The 20,072-nt window shown below is 38.5% G+C and overlaps 1 protein-coding gene across 1 annotated transcript in view; it reads left to right on the forward strand.

The window, feature by feature from the left end:
* beat-IIIc (beaten path IIIc) overlaps nucleotides 1–17,638 on the forward strand; it is a 130,426-nt gene extending 112,788 nt beyond the window's left edge. Inside the window, exons 5-6 of the mRNA XM_028178498.2 lie at nucleotides 10,187–10,446; nucleotides 17,259–17,638. Coding sequence (XP_028034299.1) covers nucleotides 10,187–10,446; nucleotides 17,259–17,501 — 503 coding nt within the window. The 3' untranslated portion in view covers nucleotides 17,502–17,638. The remainder of the gene's footprint in view (nucleotides 1–10,186; nucleotides 10,447–17,258) is intronic.
* The last annotated feature ends 2,434 nt before the right edge of the window (nucleotides 17,639–20,072 follow it).

The following is a 20,072-nucleotide window of genomic DNA, read 5'->3' on the forward strand; positions in this document are numbered from 1 at the left end:
AACCTGCAAAAGCGGGATTGTAGGGATTGGAGGGTGTCTATGTGTGTGCGGGCCGCGTGAGCGAACACCACACTCGCGTAAGTTATGACGGGCCTTATGCAAGTTTTGTAAAGTGTCACCTTGTTCCGAAGGGACATTTTACTCCGCTTACAGATCATGGGGTAGAGTCTACCGAGAATAAACGCGGCACGGTCACGGACTGATTTTATATGCGGGCGGAATGTCATCGATGCATCCAGGGTAACGCCCAGGTACTTGACCTTCCTGGCCCAGGGTATGGGTTGTCTAAAGAGAGTAATCGGGGGTGTGAGATTCCTCCTCCTAATCCGGGAGGAAATCCGTGTGGAGCTTCCCCTCTGAAATAGCACCGCAGTACTTTTCGCTGGGTTGATGTCTATGCGCCATTTTCGGAACCACTGTCCTAGGGCTAGGGCTGCGCTCTGAAGCTTCTTCACGATTAGGGACTTATTTCTACTAGAATAGTAAATAGTCGTGTCGTCGGCGAATAAAGCTAAATGGGTCGGCGGCGACCGGGGAATATCGTTGACGAATAAGCTAAATAGGAGGGGTGAGAGGACAGAGCCTTGCGGGACTCCAGCTGTGAGAGGTCGTGGGGAGGAGCGGGTTCCCTCGACTCGATATCGAAAAGAGCGGTTCGACAAGAAGTCTCGTATGATGAGCACGAGACTATCCGGCACGCCCATGTTGAATAGTTTGAAAATCAAACCATTGTGCCAGACTTTGTCGAACGCTTTTGCGACGTCGAAGAAGAGAGCTCCCGTGTATAACGGTTTTGGTCGATTAAGCCCCACAAGAATGTGCTCCGTGAGGCGGTGCACCTGTTGAACGCATGAGTGATTTGTACGGAATCCGAATTGTTCATCGATGAGAATGCCCTTGGATGAGACGAAATCTCTGAGGCGCTTGTAGAGCAGACGCTCATACAGCTTGCCTAGAGACATGAGGAGGCTAATCGGGCGGTAGCTCGTCGGATGATTTTTTGGTTTACCGGGTTTATGTATGCCGATAACGTCCGCTTCTTTCCACACCGCGGGAAAGATACAGTTCGCCACAGCGGCATTGAAAATAGATGCCAACATCACGATGAGTTGGATGGGTAGAAGTTTAATAACGCGGTTAGATATACCGTCGGAACCGGGAGCCTTGCGAGGACGTAGGTCTTTGATCAAGTCTTTAACTTCCATCGGGGTGACGGGTGGTAACGCATCCGAGGGTGGCAAGGAGGCTCTGCGTTCTACCTCACTGTCTACTAATTCTACATGAACAGGGTCCACGGATTGAGTGCTGGGCGTGCACTGGGTTTGCAATGTATCGGCCAGCAGCTCTGCTTTTTCGTCATCATCAAAGGCCGCGAGTCGGCCTGAGGGGCCTACGAGAGGGGGCATAGTTACTACCGTATCCGATTTGAGAGTACGAGCTAAGCGGTAGTAAGACCTTTGGGAGGGCGCGAGTCCTTCTAAGAAATCAGACCATCTGGCATCTCGGACTTCGGCGATGCGAGACTTTAGGTCGCGTTGTAGGGCACGCATTCGAGTACGATTATCCGCGGTAGGATACCTGTCGTAGGCCCGTATCGAGGCGTTCTTAGCTCTAAGGAGTTCCCTAATATCGTCGGACAATTTGAAGCGGTGAAGGAAGTCCTCCGCTACAACTTGTTTCGATGACCTATCTAATGTCGAGGTGATGTGTGATGTTAAGATGTCTATGGCTTCAGCGGTATCCTGAGGAGACGGGGTAGAGTCCGGGTTAAACGGGAGCGATGGTGGATCAGATTCAGCCAGGCTGATGCCCAGCGTGTGCCAATCCACCACAGTCCTCGTGACGGGAACGGAATCGGGAGCGCGACCGAGCTTCATAACGACGGGACGGTGGTCTGAATCTAACTCTGAAACTACTTCGATCGAGTGTAAGCGCAGAGTTACGTTTTTTAATAACGCTATGTCGAGTATATCCGGGCGATGCGCGATATTTAGCGGGTAGTGAGTCGGGGTTAACGGAGCGACGATATCGAAGGCGAGATCATCGACTAACGCGTCAAGCCGCCTGCCATTCGGGGTTGTGGTGTGTGAGTTCCACCTGATGTGTTTACAATTTAGGTCGCCCGCCAGAATGACAGAGCTCCCCATACCGAGCAGCGCCTCGATATCACTGCTTAGAACGATCTTATCCGGTGGAAGATAAACGGACGCGATAACGATCGGCGCGTGTCCCGTCAGTGAGATTCGGCACACTGATGCTTCGATATTAGCGAGCGCGGGAGGATCGAGCGGGACGCAATGCAGGGCTCTTCTATAGTAAATGACGGTACCACCACCACGGGCAGAGAGCCTGTCGTTCCTGACCATGTTGTAGTTCGCGATTTTAGGGTCACGACGCGCGGGCTTAAGTAGGGTCTCCTGCACTAAAAAGATATCATTTTGATGGTCACGCAAAAAGTCAGAAACCTGATCACGTTGATTTGCGAGACCGTAAGCGTTAAAAAATCCTATCGTTACGGATAGGGGCTTTATTCTACTTATATACGCCATTGATTACCGGCGGAGTGAGGGGAGGACGTACGTATTTAATGACGCGTATACGTCGGCGTATTCTTGCACAACGGCGATAAAGTGTTGTGCAGTGGAGGCAGCGCGAATGGCGTCGCCCAAAGCGTTAACGCGCTCAAAGTTGATCGACTGAAAGAAGTCGATCGCTAAAGCGAGATTGTCGGACGCGGTCGGAGGGCAAGTCGCGGGAGAGGGACGAGTTGCGGGGGCGGGACGAATCGCGGAGGAGGGAGTTGTAACCGTGTTCGTGTACGGCAGCGGTTTCGCCCAAGCCGAGACACTGGGCACCGGCGCCGGAACGAACGCTGGCTTAGCCTGCGACACAGAGGGTGCCGAGGCTTTGATGTCTGGGCCGGAAGCTCGGAGGCGGTTTTGGCGGGCGACGCGGCGATTTATTTTCGGGGCTCGGGGGCATCCGCGGTAATTTGCAGGGTGACCCTGTGTACGACACAGGACGCAGCTAGGCGGTTCCGTCGCGGTTTTTTGATCGCGAGTGCAGAGGGCCGTGGCGTGATCTCCTAAACACTTGACGCATCGGGGGCGCGCGTGACAGTTACGGGAAGAATGCCCGTATAATTGGCAGTTATGGCACTGGCTAGGTGTGCCTTTCTTGTGTGGGTTTCGACGGCGATTCCGGAAAGGCTACAGACCGTTCGGATGTTGAATATTTGCTTACCCTCGGGGGTAGGCTGGAGGGCGACGAGAACCATGTTATATGGCTCCCTTCCGCGACCTGTGTGCATGCGGTGTACGGAGTTAACCGGTAGGCCTTGTTCGAGAAGGTCGGCCTTGACTAGCTCGGCATCCAACTCTTTAGGGATGCCACGTATGACGGCACGGAGTTCGCGCTCCTCCTGGAGCGTATACGTGTGGAAACTTATACGCTCCTTACGGAGGTAAGAAGAGAGGGCCCTATGGTCGTCGGGTGTTCGAACCTTAATTTGAATGCCGTTCGCGAGGTTACGGGCATTCGTGAAGTTGATATTTTTGGCCTTAAGGGCCAGGGAAACTCGATCCCAAGCTGCCTTCTCTCGGAGGATTACCGGGGGAGGGGTCGGGGTTTTATTTTGTGCCACCGGACGCGGCGACGGAGTGGCACGGGCTGGAGGCGCAACGGGAGTCTGAGGGCGGGGGCGCGACGCGTTCGCGGCTTTGCTAATTTTAGCGGCCGCGGGAGCTCGAGACTCCGCGGCACGCTTCTTACCCTTTTGTACCAGGGTGAATCCATCCGTCGATGAGACGGGAGCGAGGTCGACCTCCATCTCCGAGTCAGAGTCGGAGGACGAGGAGGCGGGCGCAGGTGACCTACGAGCAGGTGTTTTGGAGGGCACGACGGAGGCTGCGGATGATCGCGCTGCTGGAACGGTGGCCACGGCGGACGACGCAGCAGTTTTACTCGCCAGTATAGGCGACGCGGGAACGGCAGGCACGACGGAGGCTGCGGTGCTCGATGCAGAAGCTTTGCACGCAGGTACAGGCGACGCAGGAGCAGCGAGCTCGGCGGAGTCCACGAGAGGGCTCGCGGTGTGATCGGCCTTGAAGGCCAGAAACTCTGAGGCGAGCTGTGGGTGGCGAAGTCGGAGGAATTCCGCGAATACAGCGTCCATGATCGCTGAGTGCCCAGGTGGGGCGGCCCCGGGTCTTGAAAACACTCGCCTTGCGGCGAGGCCCCAACTTCTCGGACCTGAGCGGTTCTATTGAACACAGGTGGCGATGCGGCACGATTACTACAGGACAAAGAAAAAACACAACAAAACGGAAATAACAAAAAGAAACAGAACAATTAAACACTTCCAGGAAAACAGTTTGTCGGCAGATGTACCACGAACACAGAAACAACAAAAGGAAACAAAACAAATAAAAACTTCCAGAAAGAGCACTTAGTCGGCAGATGTACCACAAACACAGGCCGCGCGAACAATGGCCGGGCTAACAAAAGCCAGGCGAACAAAGACCGGGCGATCGAGTGGTCGATGAGCACGTCCGCACGTGACGGGTGCCTCTATCGGAATCGTCTCGATATTTTTATCTTATCCACAAACGCTCTTAAGCAAGATGTGTTCACACCCAAAAGGGTGAATTCTATAATGTTTTTTCTTTTGTTTTTTCTAAATTAGTTTTTTCTAAATTAGTTTATGCGTGTTTTTTTTATTCAGTTGTGCGAATCTAATAAAAAAAGCAAAATTTATTTTTACACTCAAATAATTTGTTGTAAATTCACCTTTTTCATTTGCTACCTACCATTTAACTAGTTAATAACTTGGAAAGCGCAGGAACCTTTTTGTGAAATTAGTAAATTGTTTGCGAAGGTTACAAAAACTATTATGAACAAAACATTACACGACAATGCAAAAACCAATGTCGAATTGAATTTGATGGACACATTAGTAAATTACATGAAACTGGGAACTGAGTAATTAAGTGAATTCACATTTCACGCGCAATGGTTTGCACGCAAGAAAACCTGCCTTATTTTGTGAGCACTAAAGACATTTTTGCTATGAACTGTCGTGACTTCTGGTAAATGTGTTGTTTTCATTTGTCAAAAGTACACATAAGCGATATACTCAAATGTAATGATTGTATTTGTAATTCTCAAATAATATTTATTCAACAAACAAACTAAAAAAAAAAAAGAAACTACACAAAAAAGTTATAATAAAATAACAAAGCGAGAAATACAAAATATATATATTTTATACGTTCAAAAACTATAATTTCTATAATTTGTTTATTTTCTCCATCTATTTAGATTCCAACAATAATTAAAAAATATCGCAAAAACAAAGAGAAACTGTAAACACGCTTCGTATGTTATGATGTTCAAATCAGATCATATTTCTTTGCTACGAGGTGAGCTCTACGTAATTCTAAAAATAAAACACGTGTCATGTTCGTCAATATTTCTTCCTACGAGAGTAAATACTTTTTGACTGTTTTTTTAATGTAAATTGTGTTGGGGTGCAATAAAGTGTAATCTCTCTCTCTCTCTCTAAATAAAAGACCATAAAAAAAAATCCAGACATTTACTATATTACGCAACGCGATGCGCCGGCGATAAGGATATTTTGGGGCAGCGGTGAAGTTGTTGTTCTCAAAGTCCTATTCCTCTCCAGTGGTAGAGTTCCCTAATGATTTCTCAGCGGCGAACGGATGGCGAGCATTTTAGTGCTAACGAAAGCTCTGGTCCGATACGATAGCAATGCAAAGGCATTTTTAATTGAAATTCAGATATTTTTATTAATTTTGTGTGTTATACCGAGACACGAAATCCAGGCGGGAACACGAAATCCAAATATAAAATTATAGAATATAGATTACTAAAGGTTATCTTTTGGGATCTCCAAAAGAGGCACCGTCACATACGTGTAAAATTTGAATTCAAAATTGTGTTCAAGTTAAGAAGGCGTTCATCCAATTAGTATTATTGATAAAGCCACTCAATGTACTTCATAAAATATCACTATTTTTTAATATATTTTGTACACACAGCTGTTAGAAAAGACACGTCAATAAGGATACAGAGTACAAGGGCACTACTTATTTCATGTTGAATTCTCTTCCAGTAGGCCCGCAAAAGGAAAGTAGAATTAGGAACACAAACCTAGTGCATACAGTAAACATTACATATAATAATATATACAAATAACACTATTTTCGTTTCGTTTCGTGTACAATAAAACATAAACTTATTCTTTATATTATATATATATCTTTAAATAATAGAAAGTAAGAAACAATCTATTTATTGGCAGCGCATAGCGAATACAGCTATATTACTTTTGTGTTCCAATGAATGATTTAACATATATATTTTTTTGTACTATTTTTTAATTATTTTTGCTCATTGTATGTTTTTAGAGTAAATGTTACGACATGGAGTTTAAGTAGATTTGTTTTTAAATCACCGATCATATAGGTAAACTCTTGTGTTGGCCGAACCCGTTTTAATTATGTACGGAACAGAGTATAGGCAACACGACTCGTTACAACAGATTATATCAACTATACGCACAGTTGCTTGCATAAGAATGTTTCTATTTCCTCTAATAAAATAATCTTATTTTTTATTTACGTATTTTGTATGTATTTGTATGTACGTATATTTGTATTTATTTTTAGCAATGTAATTATAACCTAGTGTTTATTTTTACTCATGCCTCTCATATTATTCTTTAAATTATCGCCATGTACCTATTAGCTTTATCACAGCTACGCACTTCTTGAACCTTTCACTTCATCAACGAAGGTTAACTGGAAGAGAATGCCTGCATGGCGCTAAGTTGTACAATATTTTTGTGTTATAAAGAATTTTTAATCAATCAATCAATCAAATTCGTACCGATCAAGTGTGACAAACACTTTAAAAGGCACAAAACTATTAGCTAGCGTTTCCGATCCAGTGGTAGACGCAGTTACGAAACTGCAGCCTTTGAGCTGTTAGACCTTCACAGGGTGCCCGAGCAGTTGTTAGCAAACCTACTACTACATGGAGGGCCCTGGAGATCACCCATTCGTCCGCGCTGGACGGCAGAGATCTCAGGACAAACCACGGTTCCTCCATCCAAAAATATAACATGAATTTTGCTAACTATCTTGTATCGTCCTACCTTGTAGAGTCTCTCTCGGAGCGTGGTGCAAGAGAGGCGATCAAAACTTGTGTTTGAAGTGGAGAACTGGAGTGGAGAACAAGGGCAATAAAAAGAAAATCGTGAGAAAAATTATCTGACCATAGAACATAGAAGCTAGAGGATATAACATGAAACTATATTTTTCCAACCAATTTTTTAAGTTTACAGTGAACTCCAATTTCGTGTAATTTTTTAATTTGGCATAAATGTATTTATTTACTTCTAATAATGATGATTCTAATTACAATGATGTCCACTACCAATTAAATAAATGTTAGTATAAGACCTTACATTTATTATGGCAATCATTGATGTAATACTTTACATTAAGCTCTTCGCATAAGCAAATTTAAAAGGTATTTTAAGCACAGTAAATTATCACCGTTTTACAACTCATACACTTCAGAAACGCCTTTGATGCAGAACGACACCGCGGCCCGTGTAGGTACTTATTCTATCATTCGCAAATGTGCAAGGGATGTTTAAATATAAAAATAAAATAACTGTAATCACTCAATATTGTCCATCAAAATTTACAAGTAACTATGAACTTTTCATATATTTTTTTATCATATTACATTGACATGTGTTGCACCGCAAGGTATTTACGTGACACTTTATTTTTAGATGTTTCCAGATTTCTATTATGAAATACGAATTTTCAAAATCAATTCAATATTCACATTCGGATGAACAATCTTATCATAAAGGTTGAGGGAAACGTGAGCATAGCTGTGGTTTAAATTTATCTTTACTTATTATATGTTAAATAATTTCACTTAAATATTGTTTCCAACAAATGTAATTTGTTCCTAAAATGGTTGTCTAGTCCATAGTTAGGTAATCAACAAAAGAAATTAGAGGTAATTACAGGTATATCCTGAAATCAAGGCAATATCCTGAAAAACATCCCACGCTTTTTTTTTAAATAAAATAATTTTTTTTACACTATTTTTAATTCAAATTTATAAATATTAAAATTTATTTTCTATTTTTTAGTTGGATTTTCTGTAAAAGCGTTTTTTTTTAAACTATTATTTATTTTTCATTTTTTAGTTGAATTTAAATTTTTTCAATTTTCTTTTCAATTTTTCAGAAATTTCTTCTGCATCAGTTTTTTTTATTTTTTTATTGCCCTTGTAGGCAGACGAGCATACGGCCCACCTGATGATGAGTGGTTACCGTCGCCCATGGACTTCAGCAATGCCAGGGGCAGAGCCAAGCCGCTGCCTATCGCTTAATACTCTCCACAAGCCTCTTTTAAAGAAGGACATGTCATAGCGCTCGGGAAACACCGTGGAGGGGAGCTCATTCCATAGCCGGATGGTACGTGGCAAAAAAGACCTCTGGAAACGCACTGTCGATGACCGCAGTGGCTCCAGGTAGTATGGACTCTACTCCGGTGGCGGGCGGTACGATGGTAAAAACGAGATGATGGTATCATCTCTAACATTTCCTCAGAGCACTCCCCATGGAACATTCGGTACAAAATACAGAGGGAACCGAAGTCCCTCCGCAGACCCAAAGGTTCCAAACGTATACGTAACGTAAACGTAACTTATCCAGTCGGTAACTTATCCGAGAAATAGGTGATCGGCGCCTGGTAGTTTCCCTTATTGGTCTTGACGCAGACGCTCCGGGTCTCAGGAAAATAAAAAATCGCTAATCCTGATTATCCTAGTAAGGGTAACGGATCAAACTGTTTTAAATATTGAACTATCATCGGTCCTTAATAAGTATGCCAAATTCGAGTGAATCCGACGTTTTAAAGGGAGTCAAAATCATGTTTAAAGATTTCGTTACATACTAACATACATATATTATTAATATATAGGTACATATGAAGCTAATAAAAGCGTAATAAAAATACTTGTTGTTGTGTCGTTAAATGATAAAGATTATTTTTGATAAACATTTGTATTTATGTACGCAACGCTTCAACATATAACCCCAAATATAGAAGAAACGATTATTCTCAGGAATATCAAAATTAGTTGAATTAGATTCCGTGGTTGAGCGGCTTACCACGCTAATACGTGTAACATTGATTTATTTTGTGTAAAATCTCTTTATCATGATAAAACATTATCAAAATCGTCAGCACGTCAGCTTCGCAACATAATTGGGATATTTGACACAAAAATATTTCCGGAGTACTCGCTCGATCTCATTACAACTGCAGAAAGCCGCAAATCCCACCGGTTTGCTGTATTTTGCCGAAAATAATTTCTAGATGGCCTCTTATTCAGCCTACATGTCAGTACGTAAAATTCCTCAAAACTGGGCTCTTTCTTTAAATCATCACATATCTGGATAATAGAATTAAATGGGAAATGGATGAATACGATGCACATACACGATCACGTCTGCCCTCAGCGTTTCAGTGCGCAAAGTAAGCGAGATTGGGGGCCGCGATTCGAGACGCCCGCTGCGCCTCCGAATCCCCAATTTTACTCTACGCATGTATGGATTGTAAAACTGTAGTATTATTTAACGGGTTCTTACCATAGTTTTAATATTCAATGAGGCTTAAAAAATGATATTGGCACTTTTTGACAGTGTTTACTTAAAACCATATTCAACCAGCAAAATCTCTTACAAAAAAAGTCAAATGTATTTTTTTTCATATTCCCAAATATTGCGAAAATCTAGCGTAGAATGATGAAATTTTTTAAATACATTTGGAATTACAAAACTAAATATGATCTTCTGAGAGTGAGAGTATGAAAATCGTCTTTTTTGACCATTATATGCATAATCACATTTTGACTTGGAATAAAAATTTCATCACTAAAAAAACATTAATATGCACAGGTACCCACTACATTATTTATACGACTGTAGGCATGTTATCGATTAAAAAACTTGAACACAATAAAATTGACTCTCAAAATTGCATAACGTTTAGGTTCTACCTATGTCACCCATGTCGACTTACATATTATAGTCTTTTTTATAATTAAGTAACCAATTGACATTTTCAAACAGCGTTACCAGACCAGGGACCTACGATAACTGGATCAAAAATCCGGTATCAAATCGGCGACCGGGTGCAGGTGAACTGCACGTCAGGCCGGTCCAGGCCCGCCACCAGGCTCGCTTGGTACATCAACGGAGAGCCGGCGCCTACCGCCGCCTTACTGACTCCAACCCACCAAGTTCATAGCGACGGATTGGAGACGACCAGTTTGGGGCTCGATTTCAAAGTGAAATCAAAGCATTTTAGGAAAGGAGACTTAAAATTAAAAGTATGTATTTTTATTACTATCCCATTAGATAAATAGACTAAAAGTTTTGCTCATTGCCCATGCTCTCGTCGTCCCGTCTACAGCGTTAAAAATACTGTTTTATTTGACAAAGTTTTAGCTTGTCCTTTATGTCAGGGCCCGGAAACTGCGATAGTTTAAGACAAATATGTTTTCTGTATGAAAACTAGCGACATCTTGTAGCGGACGTCCCTAAACTTGTATGTTGTTAAGGCATTTAACTATTGTATAACTAAACACAGAAAATAAAAAATAATGCAAGTCTTTATTTTTATAGGCGAATTGATTAAACTTTATCAATTTGTGGTTTCTGAAAATTTACAAAATCCTTCATTAGAAATCAAATATAATAATAATAATAATAATAGAGCCCTTTATTCGGAAAACAGATATACAATTAAGTTTCTTATATTACTGCACTTATACTGATATATGTATATATATGTATTTTAGAAAATTAAAATTGGTGTATTTGGTGCTTGTTTACTCTCTGTAAGTCCGTTTGCCAGTTGGCAAAGGCCTCCTCTAACCTACTCCATTCTGATCTCTCTCTGGCTACTCTACTCCATGTTATACCCGCAACCTGCCTGATATCATCGTCCCATCTTTTTTGTTGCCTGCCTCTTTTCCTCTTGCCTTCCCTTGGGTACCAATGTGTAGTTATTTTGCTCCATTTTTCTTTTCCTCTGACCATGTGTCCCGCCCACTTCCATTTTAGACTTTTTATTTTTAGAGTTACGTCCTGTGTCTTAGTCTTTTTCCTAATGTTAGTGTTTCTTATTTTATCCTCCCTTTTTACTCCTATCATGCTTCTTTCCATTGCTCGTTGGCAAATAGCAATTCTATTGGTTATGTTTTTTGTTAAGGCCCATGTTTGGCTTCCATACATTAAAATTGGTAGAATGCAAACATTGAATAGTTTGGCTTTTGTTCCTATATGAAGGTTTTTATCTTTCATTATTTCTCTTAGATCCCAATACCTCTTCCAACTGTTTGCAATTCTTCTTTTGATCTCTTTGTTTATATTATCTTTAGGTGATATCAGCTGTCCGAGGTATATATATTCTTCGACATAGGTAATTTATGACTTGCCTACATTTATGCTGCTTTTGCTTCCGTTGGTCATTACTTTTGTTTTTTCGGGATTTAATTTTAGTCCTACTTTTTCACTCTCCGAGGCTAGTTCGTTTAACATTCTATTTAGGTCTCCCGGTGTTTTTGCGAATAACACAATGTCATCGGCAAATCTTAAGTGTGTTAGTGTGCGGCCGTCTATATTTAAACCCAGATTCTCCCAATCAAGGCTCCTGAAGATCATTTCCAAAACAGAGGAGAAAAGTTTTGGAGAGAGAGGATCTCCTTGTCTTACTCCTTTTTGTATCTTAAACGAATCTCCTTTCTTTTCTAACTGAATGCACGCCGAGCTGTTTTTGTAAACATTTCTAATCAATCTTATATATTTTTGTTCTATTCCTTGTTCTCTTAACGCCTCCCAGATGTTTGCATGTATTAATGAGTCAAATGCTTTGGTGTAATCGACAAATGCTAGATAGTATATGAGTTGATATTCTGTATATTTTTCAATGATTTGCCTAACAGCATGGATATGATCAAGTAGTTTCTTCTAAAACCTGCTTGTTCTATTGGCTGTTGCTCGTCGAGTTTGCCCTCCATTCGCTTGAGCAAGATCTTTGCAAATATTTTGTACAGGTTGGACATTAAACTTATGGGTCGGTAGTTTCCAATATCGTACTGATCACCTTTTTTGTACAGAAGGATTATGTTGGATTTAGTCCATTGCTGGGGAATCGTTTCTGTATTGATGATATCGTTGAAGATTTATTTGAGAATAGGTGTTATTGTTTGTTTCGCTTGTTTTAGTACTTCGTTACTTATCCTGTCGGGTCCTGGAGCTTTATTGTCTCTTTGAGTTTCTATAGCGAATTCTATTTCATCCTGTATGATGCTGGGCACGGATGAGATTTCCAACAACTCTATTTCTTTTTCCTCTATGTTGTTTTCATATAATTTCTTGTAGTAAGATCTAGCAATTCCTAATATTCCTTGCCTTCGATTTTCCTTCAAGCTATTACTATCTTTCATCTGTACGATCCAGTCCTTTTTGTTTGATAATTCCTTATGTGCCTTTTTTATACCTCCTGTTTGTAAAATGTGTCTCTCTATTGTTTCCATTCTTTTTTGAGTTCTATCTTTTCTAATACTTTCTTTAATTTCTTTGCTGAGTTTTGCTATTTGCTTTCGATTATCGTTACTATTTTTTTCTTTAATTAAGTTAGCTCTTTGTTTGAGAAGGTTGATTGTTTTGGTAGTCATCCACTTGTTAGATAGGTCTTTGTTATTAGTCCCTTGTTGAATAGCTGCTTTGATTGCTCCTTCTAACCAGTCGTATTTTTCTTGCACCTCCATGTTTGTTGTCTCTTTTTTGTAATCTATAAGTTTTGTCATTACAGAGTTGGCTATTTGGGATATTTGGTATTTGGTAGGTTTTGTGTTCATCATATTGTTTCTTGGTCTTGAGTTTTTTGGCGGGGTTGTCGTTAGTTCTGCTCGAATAATTCGATGGTTTGTATTGAAGTTGAAATTGCTTATAACTTTCATGTTAGAGAAGTATCTACTTTTATTAGACATTATAAAATCTATTTGGTTTTTTGTTTTCCCGTCTGGTGATGACCAGGTCCACATCTTACTTTCTTTCTTCTTGAACACTGTGTTTAAGATTCTCAAGCCATTCTCCTGTGCAAAGTTTACAAGTCTTTCTCCGTTTCTGCTTCTGGCCTTTTTTCCATACACAAATGGTCCCAAGACTGTGTCTTCTTCTGGTTGTCGTTCTCCAATTTGGCCATTGAAGTCTCCTATCACAACAAGGTTTTTGTAAGCATAGTCTTGGATTATTTTATTTAGGTCTAGGTAGAATGACTCTATTGATACTGTATCGGATTGTTCCGTGGGTGAGTATACTTGTATGATGGTCCATGGATCTTTGTACCCAGGTAGCTTAAGATTCATCAGTGCTATGCGTTCTGATACTCCTATAAAGCTCTCAACATAATTTGTGAGGTATTTTTTTATAATAAAACCAACTCCATACTGACCTGGGGTCGTTCCTATATGTTATAGAAGGAAGTCTGGATGGGAAATAATTCTTTCTCCTATCCGCCTTACCTCACTCAGGCCGACGATGTCCCATTTAATCTGTTTCAACGCGTATACTAGTTCTGTAAGGCTTTCGTCGTTTTTCAGTGTAAGTACATTGAGGGCTGCAATATAAATTTTTGATTTCGTGTAGCTGTTTTCGCAATTGAAGAAATCAAATATAGGATAAGTAATATGTTACTACCATCTACAGGAGCAATGAGAAACTAATCGAAATGAAGCCATCTAGTGGCTGACGCCTGTAAACATTTTTGTTGAGTTCTTGAGTTGCATAGCTATAACTAATTTATGTGTATTACCTATGCTTTATGTATCTACCTAGATAGTGTGACTTAACATAATTTACGCCAACTTCGAGACATTCGATTAACTTGAAAACTTACACATACGTACCAAAGACCGGACCCATACAATAATCTAATTTGATCACTTTCATTCGGGTTGCAATAAAGTTTTAATTTTATTTGTGTTATGATAAGTTTAATTTTTTTACGAAATTGTTATAATCACATCACGTGTCGTAAAAATAAACGAAAAAGAACAAACATATAATATATAGCGTAAATTTAAAATTTTCCAATCGTGTCAATTTTTCAAATAAGATATCAGAGATAAACATTACCTATGGAAAAACTAATAAAATATTCATCCTCAATCGGAAAACACTAAACCTTCTTATAGTTGATCGTAAATAGTTATCGCTTCAGGGATTTGATTTTTCACGAAAACACAATCTGAAGCAAAAGTGGCTGATGCACCCGGGAGGACTCGTCACACGAGGTCGTTAACCCCGTGCGTCAGCTGAGTTTTGATTACGTTTTGTGTACACAATGGGCAGAGCAGAAATGGGCAGTGTAAAAGATGCATGATTTGTAGTAAAAACACTACAATAATTTCACAAATAGAAGCATACTACCATTTAATAATAAAAAGAATACTTTACAAAAAAATATGTGCTAAATCACGAATGTTGTTGCTGTGGCAGCATGAACAATCATTAGAAAAGAATTCGAAAAATCGTATATCCAAAAACAACTGATTTAAGTTGTGTTTCTAGATCTAAACGTAATCTAAATGGATACCAAATATAAACTAACAAATTTACTTCGAATTAGTTTCTGTACTCCTTTGAATAAATTTAGTAAATAGCTTTCGAAATTCGGCAGGACTATATCATTGAAATATCACTGTCTCTAAAATTTAATCGAAACATCTAAAATACAATCATGAGTAAAATTGTTGACGTTAACATCAGAAGAAAATAATAGACAAAGAAATAACTTTCCAGGAAAATCTGAATTTGCTAACAATGAAGCAGTTGTTAAAGACAAGTTTGACATAATTACTGATGTAGAAGCTGAGGCAAAGCCGTCTAGTGAGAAGTTTGCAGACGAAAATGATCTAATATTAATAGTTTATAGACATGAATATCGATTTTTTCTAAATGATATTGCTTAAATGTTTTTTTTTATTACCTTTGTATACAAGCATCCGGCCCACCTGATTGTGAGTGGTTATCGTTGCCCATGGACGTCAGCAATGCCAAGTCGCTGTCTACCGAGGAGCCATGAAAACCTTTTAAATTTATCTTGTTTTTAAAATACTGATAGTTTTTCGATTTGTTTGATCTCCTACCTCACTATCAGTAATTTAGAGAAAGAAATTAATGTTTAAAATAATTTCATATTTATTAAACATGATTGTATGTAATAATTTTGCAAATGGTAATGATTTTACTGATATATATATACAATAATTTGAATTGGTTACTATTTCAATTCACAGTGAACTAATTTTGTAAAAATCGTGAATCAATATCAAAATGACATGGTGTAGACTCTGAAATATATTACAATCTTGCCGACTAAAATAGCCTAAAATAGTCTTTGACCCAATTTTTAACTAACTTAAGTTAAGAGAAGTAAAGAGCTCATCAAGGAAGGCGGCTGTAGTTTCATTGCTATTCAATGTAATATGATTACCAAAAGTCAACGATGAAATTATAAGCTAAACTACTGTTTAGGTATAACACCTCGCTTGGTTTCCTTTCATCATCATCATCGTCCACGGACGTCTACTGCTGGACATAAGTCTCTCTCTTCAGGTTAGCCAAAATAGTCGGCCTTGGACAGCCGCATCTAGTGGATTCCTATGACCTTTTGCACGTTGTCGATGTACTTTTCGATTCCTGCCTCACTGCCTATTCAACCTCGCAAATCTTCGGCCTATTTCAATTGCCTTGGTTCTTCTGCGAATCTCCTCATTCCTTATTCGCAGGAAAACTCGTAGATCTCAATTCCACTCTTAGACCTCTCCATTGCTCTTTAAGTGATATTAAGTTTTCTGATAAAGTCCATTGTGAGCAACCACTGCACACTGTCGCGTGACATTAGTGGCAAAACACACTGGTCAAAGTATTGAGAATTGAATTGGATCATTTCCTTCACAAAAAATAACTCTTAAAATATTTAATGTTATTCCCTAAGTTTTCAGACAACGGATTTGCGAAATGGTTTGTACAGTAGTTTCAAAACTATTTTATAATTGAACTGAAGTTTGGTATAGTTGTTACTTGTGCCGTTGTTACACAAATGGCCAATATGACACTAGCATTATTCCGCTTGTTCAGTTTGGGAATAAATTGAATTAGTATTCAACAGTCTTAATCATTTTTTGATACGTCAATAATCTTTTCAGTATAGACCGCTAACATAATATAACTATATAAGATCAATCTTGAAAATACTTAGCTTTAATTGAAAAAAGATTTTTTGTTGATTAATCCTTTTGTTTCGATCGATTCACATGACGAAGGTCCGATATAACTAGATTAATGTGTAATTAATTGCGAAAAATGTTAATGCCAAAATAGACATTTCATATTTTACTGCGACGTGAAATATTGGTATAGGTAATAGGAATATATATAAAAGAAAGTCGTGTTAGTTACACTATTTATGACTTAAGAACGGCTGAACTGATTTGACTGAAAATTGGTGGGGAGGTAGCTTAGAACCAGGACAAGGACATAGGATACTTTTTATCACGTCCCCATGGGACGTGACATAAAACGTGGTATAACAAAACGCAACTGATATGGAATAACAAAATGCAGCTGACAGCTAAACGTAATGTAGTCTATGGTTAATTATAGTAGAATTTTGAAGTTGACCGGTTGATGTGTTTGTTTCGAATTTCTATTTATTGTGCCGAGATAGGTAATCATTAAGAAAGTCATGTCGCGACCGGCACGATCAAATCATTCCCGACGAAGCCGTAATGCAACTAGGATTCGAAACATTGCGAGTGAAAGGATTGAAGAAGAACAAGAAAATACAATAATAATAATAACAGCTAAAATACATGGCCAATAAAGTATCATTAAAATACTTGCTATTTTAATTTATATTAATTATCCAAATAAAAAATTGACCACGATAAAATCGAAAGTCCGTTCATTTATTGCCTCTACTTATAAGGCGGAACAAAGTTCGCCGGGTCATCTAGTAATAGGAATATAACACAAAGCACAATCACAATTTTATTTGTTTAATGACCAGTACACGAATTCGTAATTCAGAAAACGTTTTTTAATTGAACTAAACTGTTCTCTATTGCAGTGTCTAGCAACAATAGCAACAGTATACTGGAGAAGCAATGAAGAGAGTGTTCAGGGAGAGAAACTGAAAGGTTATTCTAGGTCTCGGGAGCTGACCGAGGGTGCTTCCCGAGCTGATCGCGTCCAAGCCGCAGGAAAATTAGGGGGATCTGCTCCCGCGCTTCAGCTAACCCACTGTTTACTAATATTCAGTGCTACATTACTACAAACGCTACCAACACGATTACACGTGGACTTTGTTTAAATACGCTTCAAAATTAATATGGAGAAATCACTGAACATACACTATACTTTATAAACAATAAAACAGACCGACTTCAAAATGTAGTTCTGTTTTTTTTACTGTGTCATATGTATTCAAAATAAAAATCTCATTAATACTATCATCCTCTTTATTTTATTCAAACATTATTATAATTTATAAACAATTTTCCGCTAGACCGATTAGTTCTGCATCGAATCAATTAAATATTTTCACACTCATTTAACGCTTTGCTGATTGATACAATGGAATGTCGATCCTGGTGACCAAAATTTCGGTTAAAAGCTTCCCTTCATTATGAAATAAACCACTTATAAATGATAGAGCAATAACGTTTTAAAAATCGCGAACATAATTAGTGTTCGGTATTTTCCATTTTAATGTTATATTTTTTTCTATGTCAGCTAAAAGCTTCCATACCAGTTTCTCACTTTATGTCTAAAAATTAAAACAAAGGATTCCTTGCATTTTGAAGTCGGTTATTTCATGTTTTTTTTTTATTGTGATGAATGTGCCATTGGAGTTGCCACCTCAAGTAAGTTCCAAAGATTTATTAGCTTACCAAAGTGCGTAATGGTGTTTTTATTTATATAATTTATGTGCCTTTTCAGTATTTATATCAAAATTTCTTAGATCCGTGGGACTTCAAGAGGCTTTATGTGATGTTGTTCAAATTGAAATTCTGTCTTATACCTACTACGAGTATATTCATCATAAAGTTTGGTGGTGATATTCAATATATTTTTTGTTAGAAAATTTACATTTGTACTCAAATGCACAAATGTACTCACGCGATATCCTAATATATGAACATAATTGGATCGAGCACATATCGTATTCTTATTGTATTTCCTACTATACTTAAGCCTGGTTCTCATGGTGATAACTAATAGAAACTGATCATATCGAAAAATATATGTATAGAGTTGGATCGGTTACTTATTGAGCAATTAATATTGAAACTTATCAAGTAGCCAATGATACTAAGAGAATGAGAACGCGATCCCTTCTATTAATTTTTATAATTTCATTTACCTACACCAAAATATTATAAATAGCGCTTAGAATCAGGAACTATTTTTTTTGTACTTAGCAAAAAATACTGTGTATTCACTGTTATTGTAACATAATTTTTAAAATAACAAATCAACTGAAATATTTTAAACGAATTGTTTAATATTATCCTAAATGAATTGAACAGGTGAACTATTGAAAACATTTTAAAGTAAAAAGTAAAACATTTCAATCACTTCCACCAGTAATGACGAACTCCTAAAAAATTTATTTATTAGTAATTTTTTACTGGCAACATTCTACATAATACAGCGCTCAATTATCAAATTTCTTATTTTGCAGACCGATTTGCTTATTTTATTTAACAATCATGCCCTATTTAACAATCATGTTATAATTCAAAATAGCGTAAATGACACGCATATCATGAGGCGAAAACACGTTAATAATACATATTACAAAGAGCGTGACGTAGCAGACGCCTGGCGTGACGTGGCGTGATGCGGGCGTGTGGGAAGCAAGGTGGCCTCGTGTCTATACGTTTCTTTGTATGAGTCCCGTCTTTGCATTTAATTTTCAAATTTCACCTCGTCTACGAAAAACTTCAAAGCTGTCTGTCCGTAAAACAGCCTACATCATTAGAATATTCATTCATTACCTCCTTTTTTATTGGAAACTCTGTTTATTTCAGCAAATACATTAGATACATACATAAAAGTGACACTGCATTTTTAGTTTATTAAGCCTATATGATAGGTATTGATACTGTACAGTTAAAAATATTTACCTAAAATTACTACATAAATTAGGAATCTAAAGTTGTTATATACTTGTTTTGCATATAAAATCGAAAATATTATTTTGAAATATTGTTGGCTTACTGCGTATGTATGATATTCTTAAATGAATTCGGGGAAAGTGTTAAAATTATGATAATTTTACGAATTGTGTGGAAAATAAAATATGAAATATTTGTGTTGTTCGTTTATATATTTTCCTAGTTTACGAAGGCTAGTCACGGACGCAGTTTCAGAACGATAAATCGTCACTAATTCTTAAAATAAAATAAAAAACCAGGACCTATTTTTAATCAATCTGGGCACCGTACTGTCGATCTATTGGCTAAATTAGACAAATAGCGCCGAAGAAATGATCGCTTATAAACATTTTTCTAAAATAGCAATGCTTTACAATAGTATTAATTATGGGCTGCTTAAAATACTTACTATCAATGAGTTTGACTGTGCGATCCCTATTGCAATGTGGTTGGTTGTGAATTAACTAATAAAACATTTTATATTCCATCAATTGTGTATATTGCTTGAAAATGATTGCTTTAAAATAAGTCATGTTAATGTATTGAAATTGTTAGTGGCGGCAAAATTATAAATTTATACTGAGTATGCCGAAACAGGCTAAGAAATACTATTTAGGTTCGACCTTACGTTCCAAGTTGTTAAAAGGGCTTTCGCGGTGTGATGTCTGCGATGATAGGCTCTGCCAACCACTTAACACCAGGTAGGTGGTAAGCTCGTCTAG

The sequence above is a fragment of the Bombyx mandarina genome, chromosome 12 (assembly GCF_030267445.1).
Source record: "Bombyx mandarina strain Sakado chromosome 12, ASM3026744v2".
Classification (NCBI taxonomy): domain Eukaryota; kingdom Metazoa; phylum Arthropoda; class Insecta; order Lepidoptera; family Bombycidae; genus Bombyx; species Bombyx mandarina.